Source organism: Corylus avellana, chromosome ca2 (assembly GCF_901000735.1).
Source record: "Corylus avellana chromosome ca2, CavTom2PMs-1.0".
Classification (NCBI taxonomy): Eukaryota; Viridiplantae; Streptophyta; class Magnoliopsida; order Fagales; family Betulaceae; genus Corylus; species Corylus avellana.
Window position 1 is genome coordinate 27,058,091 of NC_081542.1, and position 9,141 is coordinate 27,067,231.

The 9,141-nt window shown below is 36.2% G+C and overlaps 1 protein-coding gene across 1 annotated transcript; it reads right to left on the bottom strand.

The window, feature by feature from the left end:
- Window positions 1-276: 276 nt before the first annotated feature.
- Window positions 277-8,905, bottom strand: LOC132168602 (hydroxyproline O-galactosyltransferase GALT2). Its single transcript, XM_059579596.1, has 7 exons — window positions 7,374-8,905; window positions 4,033-4,265; window positions 3,365-3,655; window positions 1,589-1,717; window positions 1,246-1,419; window positions 797-904; window positions 277-704 (listed from the first exon to the last, which is right to left on the bottom strand). Exons 1-7 carry the CDS (start codon window positions 8,278-8,280, stop codon window positions 495-497), a joined length of 2,052 nt encoding a protein of 683 aa, XP_059435579.1. The 5' UTR covers window positions 8,281-8,905; the 3' UTR covers window positions 277-494.
- Window positions 8,906-9,141: the final 236 nt, after the last annotated feature.

Genomic DNA, 9,141 nt, shown 5'->3' on the forward strand with positions numbered 1-9,141 from the left:
CCATAATTTGATCAAAATAGTAATGAGCAAAAGGTGAAAATTTAGAAGCTTTATAATAAAAGAAATATTTCTGCCCCCTTCATCTAACTTTCTATTTCAATACAAAAGTAAATTAAAAATAAAAATAATATCAGATGATAGTCATTCGGTGTTTTACTTCTGAGTGGTGTAACAAACACAAGAAAATAACTGGATGAACACATCCTTTTTTACATTATATTATATATAAGCATAAAAAAAATTAAAAAAAATTTAAAAAAAAAAAAATTAAAAGAGTAGAAAATGAATATATTGAGACCATATAGTATAGTATATATATATATATAGCACATCATACTTTGATAAAGTTCATTGTTGCAAACTGATTCTCATTCTTCATCCTTGAGTCCAGATTTGACCCACTAACCTAAATGGACAAAAAATCAGCACCCAAAATGGGTGAAAAATACAAAGTGGGGGAGAGAGGAGGAAGGTATTTTGTGATCTACTCATTGTCATCTAAAGTTGCAGCAATGAGCCCGACCCCTCGCCAATTTGTCCCAAAGACAGATCATTTGCCTTGGGGATTGATAATGTGCAGTGAAATAGTTTTCCATACACCCATACTGGCAAAATTTCCAGTTGTGGGAGTATTGGACCGCCGCTGTGGATCTGTTAAATTGCTCAACCCACATTCCCATGCTTACATCCTCCATCTTGAAAAGCTGCCACCAAAAACAAACAGTACTTGTCAGTTATCACCTGTGAGGAGGTAAGCTGGAGGGGGAAGGCATGTTGAATAAATAATGAAACTAACCCTTAGGCTTCGATTGCCATGTTGAGAGACAACATATTTAGCAATATCACTGGAAATTATATATCCAGGCCCATTGGCATAAGGAGGATATACTTCTTCCGGCCACTCCTGTTACATTACAGGATTCCTTCAGATATAGGAACAATGCAAAGAGAATCAAACAGGTCTATATAAATTCCCAAAAAAAAAAAAAAAAGGACAAACTTCTTAAATTAGTAGAAAACATGACAATAAGAAGCTCGAGATACTATGAGAAGAAAATATTCCTCTTCCTTTTTATGATCCTACTTCCAAGCAATCAAATGTATCATCTTCTAAGATTATCATATTGATGAAAAGAGCCCTAGGAGAAATCAAAAACCCAAAAGACAGAACCAAGTTAAAATAGAATTTTGAACCATAGCAGGGAACAAGTTCAAATTTACACAAATGCAACACCACTAACATACCTCATATGTGACTGCCCATTTTCCACTTCGGAGAGGGCGATGCAAGAGATTGAGATTGCCCATATAAAGGGACTTATTTGGAGAGATACCCTCAATTTCTTTTAGGACGGTGTCAACCCTAACGAATGTGTCATCATCACATTTCATTATGTATGCAGTGGTCACATTCTGAACCTGCATGGATGATGTTTGGGCCATTTGAGGGAATAGAATACAACTCAGCAGAGGATCCAACAAAATTGAAGTTCCAAGACTGACACTTTCAAGGACAATATTTGCGAAGAATTTCTACTTAAAATAAGAGTTCAATGAAAGACTAATAGATTATAAAACACAAACTCACCCCAAACTCACAGATAGCAATAGTTTTAAGAACAACAAGCTCATAGCGATCCATAAATGGCAAAATCACAATATCACCAAAGTAAGCCGCCTCCTTTTTCAGCACTGCATTTACCTCCTTCCTTGGATTCTGCATGTCGATTTTGAAACAAGAACACCAAATAAGCAAAAACTCAATCATAACCCAATGAATGACAGAAAATACTTAGAATGGAAAAATGAAAAAGAAACACAAATATAACAGCCAGTGAAGAATGTCAGCAGAAAGATAAACAGGCACACACATCCATGGTATATATCACATGAGACTTTGTTAGCTAATATGCATGCCATGCATCAATGTAGAAGCCCATATTTTCAAATTCCAAGCATAAGGACAAAAGAGAAACTTGTCTATTAGATTGGAGTATATAAACTAACATTGTTATTCATATAAATAACCTCATACATACCACAAGGAGATAGATTTCATGTCATAATGCTCACAGGAATCAACAAGCCTTGCATGATACCTCATAGTCATTAATTCCCCCAATCAAATAAGATTTTATAGTTGGTAATAACCCAACCCACAATTGTTTGAACCAAGGTTGGCAACACTGATCCTCCTCAACAATTCTGACATCTCAGAAGTCATTATCTTCAGTTAAAGTTGACAAATATAAAAACTTATCCGATTTCTCTAAATGCTATTTTATAATTCCCATTTAACTCACCATGCCACCTAACAGTTCCTTTCCAATATCTTGATGACTTAATTTCTTATCATAAAAAAGTAAATTCTCAATTACACATACTTGATGAACAATCAGTGTTTCAAACTAACATTCTTTATAATGTTGCTCTCTAGTATGCATTTCCCATCATTCTGATCGAAATGCTGCAGTTACATGACCTTCGAGAGAAAGAGAGAATATGAAAGATTGCAAGAACTCAACCCTAGAGCGGCTGGCTTTTCTATTTGTATATATTATCAATGATGCAGAAATACAGGATTGCCCTTCATTCAATATGACACCCTAACAGATACATTATGGATTGGTATTTCCCTATATGCTCATCAATAGGAAATTATGCACCTAAAGACTACCAACATTTTATGTATGGGTTAAAAAATGTTCAACCCCAGACAGCAAATTTATGTTTCATAAGAAGTTCTATGCTTTGCTACTATCCATCATATTTTAGATAGGTGTCAATATTATCATTAATAGCTCTATGTTTCAAGCATGTCAATATCACCAGGTTTTGTTACTTTAACTCATGTGGAATTGATTCTGGAAGCTAACTCCATCAACCCATAAATCTTGACGGCATAGATGAATGGATGGTAATGATAAATGCAGAAACCTCATAAAATGCAACAAAATCAAACTACTACAGTTGAAGACTTGATAAGACACATTTGCATTCAAGTTGTTCTAACTGCCATGTGTGCAGCAAAGGTACATCAACAATTGGCCGTCTCTTTATGCTCATCAAAATGCAATTTTGCACCTATAGACCACAAACGTTTTATGCATGCATTCGACAATGTTCAGATCTGGACTATAAATTTAAGTTCCATGCTTTGCTACTATCTATCATACTCTAAATAGGTTAGGTATCAATATTATCATTGATAACTCTCATATCCAAGCAAGTCAATATCACCGCATTCTATTCCTTAAACACATGGAATTGATCCTGGAAGCTAACTCATCAACCCATAAATTTTGATACCATATTTGGATGCATGCTAATGAATCTAATAATCAATGCAATGCAGAAGCCTTACCAATGCAACAAAGAATCGAACCACTATACTTGAAGACTTGATAGCAGTAGCTTGCATCCAAGTTTTTCTAACTGCCATGCGTTCAGCAAAGTGATTAGTAGCAGATAGTACTCCAACAAAGAGTTGAATCTTGCTCTTGGGTGTAGGACGAGCTTTCCACTCGTCTGAAAATTCCAATACTCTTTGAGGTGAGAAACTCGGATGAGAAGTAGGGAGAGACGTAGCATAAACTGAATGGACATCCACTTCTCCTTTAATTGCTAGTCCTGTTGCATCTTCAAGAGTAAACCCCTGAAGGTACAGCAAAGCATTTCTGGGTTCAATACAGGGTTCATTGAAACAAAAAAATACCATTTTGAAATGCCAGAAATTTGAACAATAAACAGTACCATTATAACAACTATAGCTGTAGGAGCATGCTACCACAAAATCTATAGATCAACAAGGACTAAGAATGCGCATTGGAAATGCAAATTTATAAAAAGAAAAGGGAAAGCCTTAAATCAAATTCAAGAAGTAAAATAGAAGCCATGAAGCACAACACCACAAACGACCCCGCAAGTTCACATTGACTAGAGCTCCTGGGCAAGCATTCTCCATTCATTTAGGAGAGGTAGTAAACAGATGTCATCAGTAGTAAACATCAAAAAAATTTCCACATTACTTACTGTCCTATATGGAAATGAAGTCACATGTCGACCCCCAACATTGATATGGTACCCATCAACACCAGCACGCAGGGTAAGGATAAACAATCTGCCCTCCACGAAAGGAAATGGCCAGGTCACCTCTGGCTTCTGCTCACGCCCTATAAATCGCTTAAACCATGAGGTTGTCTTGGACTCTTTTGAGTCCACAATATCATTCCGCATCCATTTTTCGCATCTTCCATGTCCATCAACTGCCAAATACATAGATAAGAAACACCTTCCAGCTTAAATGGTAATACAGAGTTCAGAGAATGGGAAGGAAAGAAAGAAAAGAAAAACAAAAGTCAAACCACATCACAATCAACCAAACCATAGGTAAATAACTAAATGTTTATTTTCTATGGAGCATAAAAAATACCAAAATTACAATCAATACAGCAAAATACTGAAGTTGGTTGGCAAACGGAAACTAAGGCTACAGAAAACATAATTGTTCAGACAGTGTAATTATGGTGCTTCACAGTAAACTTAGACTAATATTATTGAATCACACTCGAAGCATGTTAACAGAGTTATTTGGCTATTTAAACTACCATAAAACAAACTCAACATAGTGAAATTCAAAGAAAGTAGGTCATTTATAGTAACAAACCCAATGATATGCCCAAGGAAGAAACAGGATCAGTAAGACCATTCAAATGATGCTGCCCCAATCAAGCTCTTATACCATGTTAGAGACCACTAATACCAACTAGTGTATAAACCCCTATCAAGCTTGACACATAACCATATTAATCCAAATTGGTACATACACCTATACACTAATACGCACCATTCTATAGCTTGATGTCAAGAATCTCATCAGCACAGAACAAATGACAAAGCAGATGTCGGCCTGGTATCAAATTACCTAAATTTGGCAGCTCAGGAGTCACTCAAAGAAGGAAGAAATTGTAAGTAATATGATAAGTTATCAAGGCTCATGCTTTTCTTCCATCTGAGCCAAGTTGATAAGTCTGAGGTCAAATTTGTTGTAGAAAAAGAGATAAGAAATAATGGTGAATTGAAAATTTGATGCTTAGGATATGGTTTATGCCTAAAAAGGTCAAAAGAACTTATTGGGAAGAAAAAAAAGAAGGCCAATAAGCTCTAACTCAAATGGCACTTCTTCTCCCACAAGAACAAGATGGAGTATGTAATGTGTTTGGGACACACTGTGTCCTTGTGCCATTTATCAATTGGAAAGAGGAAAAGAAAATCAAGAAGAGAGACAAATTAAGTTTGTGTCTAAATAAGTTTTGCAAAAGCTGAGTCCATAATCCCTTTATTGGGCATCTTGGTGTGTTCTTGCGCTGTTTCAGGACAGCAAGCTTGCCTTATATCCTCTTATTCACATTTTTTATCAGTTTGTTAAAATTTATGCTGGAAATAAATGCCAGAGATGTTGTTTTGCTGAGATCAACTAGTTTTCTGGTAAGGGCACCACCAGACAGCCCTTTGGGCAGCATAAGATGTTCATGCTATAATTTTGTCGGTCTAAAGGAACTTAAATGCTATAGCACATGGCTACTTATCATGATGATTGTAATCCTGGATAGCTTTGTTCTCAGAGAATTAATGACAATCTTATTCAATTAATTTCCTAGAAGGTCAAGGAGCATTTGAATAAGTTCAAGATCAACATGTCTATCTGAAACTGAGGCAATCAAAAAGGTGATAGGGACGAAAAATCACACTTTTCAATATATACTTTTCTAGGTCACCAAACAGAGCTTACATATGCTACCACATTGATCTATCCCACTACTACGTAAAATTTAAACATTAAATAGCATAAGCTATTTTGAATATTCATATTACTCATCAAAGAAAAGTTAAACTATTCTAAAGTTTCTTATAGCCTACACCTAACATAAGAATTCAAATGCTGAAGTTGTAAGAAAATAGGAAAAAGCTTCCTCCATTTAAAGTCTGTTTGTGATTGCGTTTGAGAAATAGAGCTTTTAAATTAAAAAGAGCTTTTGACCAAAAACTTCATTTTTAAACTTTTGCCAAAAGTACTTTTTGGCTATTTTTAGGCTTTTTTGACCCTTAAAAGCGCTTTTAATTTTTTTACCAAACGAGTACTTTTTTCTTCAAACAGACTTTTTGAGTGTTAAAAACACTTTTAAGCCCCTCAAACGCAATCTCAAACAGACCCTTTAGTCATACAACTAACTTGCATAACATTTTCTTATGAGATGAATGCTGTGAAATAAAACTTCTTGCAATCTCAAAGCATCCACACCCCCTTAAATTTTTCTCTAACTTCCTCTAAAAGGATTTTGAAATCTCTACAAATACAAATTAGAACATAGTAATGTGTTGTGAGATAACACTGCACAACTTTATATTTTTGCATTTAAATGTGGAACAATGTACATAAGATTATTGCTAACATGTGTCATGACTTATCTGGTCTATGACAAATAAAAATGCGAAAGGACTAGAAAGTTACAGCCTGATTTTTGAGAAAACCTACGGAGACATTTACATTACATGGTTCATCTTATGGACAGTTAAACCAGATAGGACCCAACCACTAGACTATGCTCACAACCACAAATTGGAGTATAAGCCTAATGTCCATGTAAACCATTGAATTGTTGAAGTATACGACTAGTGAAGTATCAATAATTTGTTTCTTTGTTGCACATTGCTTTGTTAAAAGTATTCTTATGCCAAAACTTGACAGATCTATAAGTTTTCGTCCCCTACCCAGTATTGACAAAGTCTTTATTTGATTTCACAAACTCATCATACACGCAGCACACTTCAAGTCATACAGAATGCATTAAGGGGTGGAGTCTTAAGAATGGATCATAGCTAAAGGCATGACTTTTGGGGGTGAACTAAGCCTCATGGATGTTCCATGAGTCATTTCTCATGAGCCACACCACAAGGCAAGCCCAAGGCATGAACTCAAGTTTTCTAGACCAGGAATTTTAGGACTGACTTCAACGCATAACTTTCAGGTCAACTGAGCCTCACGGCTGTACCAGGATTCATATCTTTAGAATGTGAACAGACATCCACTCATCATGTTCTTCCTATTTCCTTATAATAAATAAACCTTCTCCTTTTTGTCTGTTTCAGACACTTTATTTTTTCTTCAGTTAATTGTCTTTTTCTTCTTTGCACAAGATTATTGAGTTCCCATATCCTAATCAAACTTCAACCCTATCGTAGGAAGGCAGAGTTTACAGAAGAGAATCATAAGTAAATAATATATTTAATGCATGATACTCTTCCCTCAGCGCCTTCTAATAAAATCGAATTTCATATATATTGAAAAAAAAAAGGAAGCATGATGATCCTACCAAGCATATCTTCGTCGTACTTGGATGGTAAACCATCACATCTTTGAGCTTTTCCCCACTGCATTCTATAACAGGTGTTATGCTCAATGACAGGCTGCTTGCTCCAATCTCCTTTTAGTCGAGGATTCAAGTGTAAAATCTTTGGTGGTTCCTCTCCATCCACTGACTTTAAACCCTGCAATTCAACCATGAACTGTGAAACCATAACCATGGCATTACCACTCCTCAACTTGGCAAGCTGGGGCACATATTCCTGGTGAGCATAATGGGGTGTTCCCACCACTGTAATTGAAGAACCAGCAGCGAGCCCACAAGGAAGAAACATTAACCTGTCTCCATTCACCAATTCTTCCCCAGTCATCGTTATCCATGAAGGACATGACTCAGGTTGCCCCTCAAGTATAGAGCTTTCTCCAGTCGCCTTTCCATCACCCTTATCCACTTCATCCCATGCCTTTAAGCCTAATGTCCAAGCCTCATCCGCCATTCTCTCAAGCACTGACAAATCAATAGTTCTATTCCTCCGCTTCATAATCTCGCCCGTTATTCGACCATATCGGTGCTGCAGTGGCTTTATAGGTCTAGACCCATTTTTTCCCTCTTCCAATGGTTCCTTACTAGGCATCAATGGTGCATCTTGGTTTTGGTTATCTTCTAATTTCCGGTGAAATGCATCCTTATAAACAGAACCAAAGAATGGTTTGCTTAAATCCGAATCTTCTGAGTCCCTTTCCATTGTCCCTTCTGATCCAACATCAGTATCATGCCCACTTAGCATTGCTGCAATCTCTATAAACTGTGGAAACTTGAAGGATATAAAAACCAAGTATAAAACCGCTATACCCAACAACAAATGCGACAATTTGAACCTCCTTACACTGGGAGGCTCACTTTTCGGCCTCTTCATCTTGGCTAAACCAAAAGATACGCCACAATATTCTTCACAATAACCAAAATTCTCTCAAACCCGTGTTCCTCATTGACTAAAAGAACCGAAAACAAGCTCCAAACCCACAAAACACTCAAAGCAAAATATCAACAAATTCTTCAAAACACAAACCCTTTAACTAAATGTAACTACAGATCAACGAAATGCAAAAACTGGGTCATTTAGAAACATAAAGTGAGCGAAAACTCAAACCTCCACGGATCCGATACAACCCAGTTTACGAAATCACCCAATATCAGAATTCAGCAACACAATCCGAGAAAACCCATCAAGATTTGGCACAGAAAACCTTAACTTCATCCACATTTCGGCAGCATTCTTCAACTGAACAACAGGAACAATCACAAGAGTGAGACAAACCCAATAAATTGCAGAAGATAAAGTTGGTGAAAGCTGATTCTGGTTCAAGAAATAGGCGAGGATTGGAAGGTGGGAGGGTCCCAAAATCTACAGAAGAAATGGGAAAGCAGAGAGAGAGAGAGAGGGAGAGTTGTGCGCACGAAAGTGCGTAATGAACAGTGTAGAGGAAATAGAATGAAATTGAGGTACTCACATCACATGCAAAGAGAGTTTCTAAGATTTTTCTGGGCAGTTAGGTTTCAGTTTATGATTATATTTTTAATTTTTACAAAAATAAAGAAAAATAGGTTTTTTTTTTTTTTTTTTTGCAACAATAAATTAGTTGGTATTTAACAGAAATCTCTATTTTTCGTTACGGACAATTTTGTTTTTACAAATTGGTTTGTAAGAAGAAAAATGTTTGGTTTCATTACACGCCTCTTCTTCGTCTATGTACAAGAGATAAACAAATTTACTATT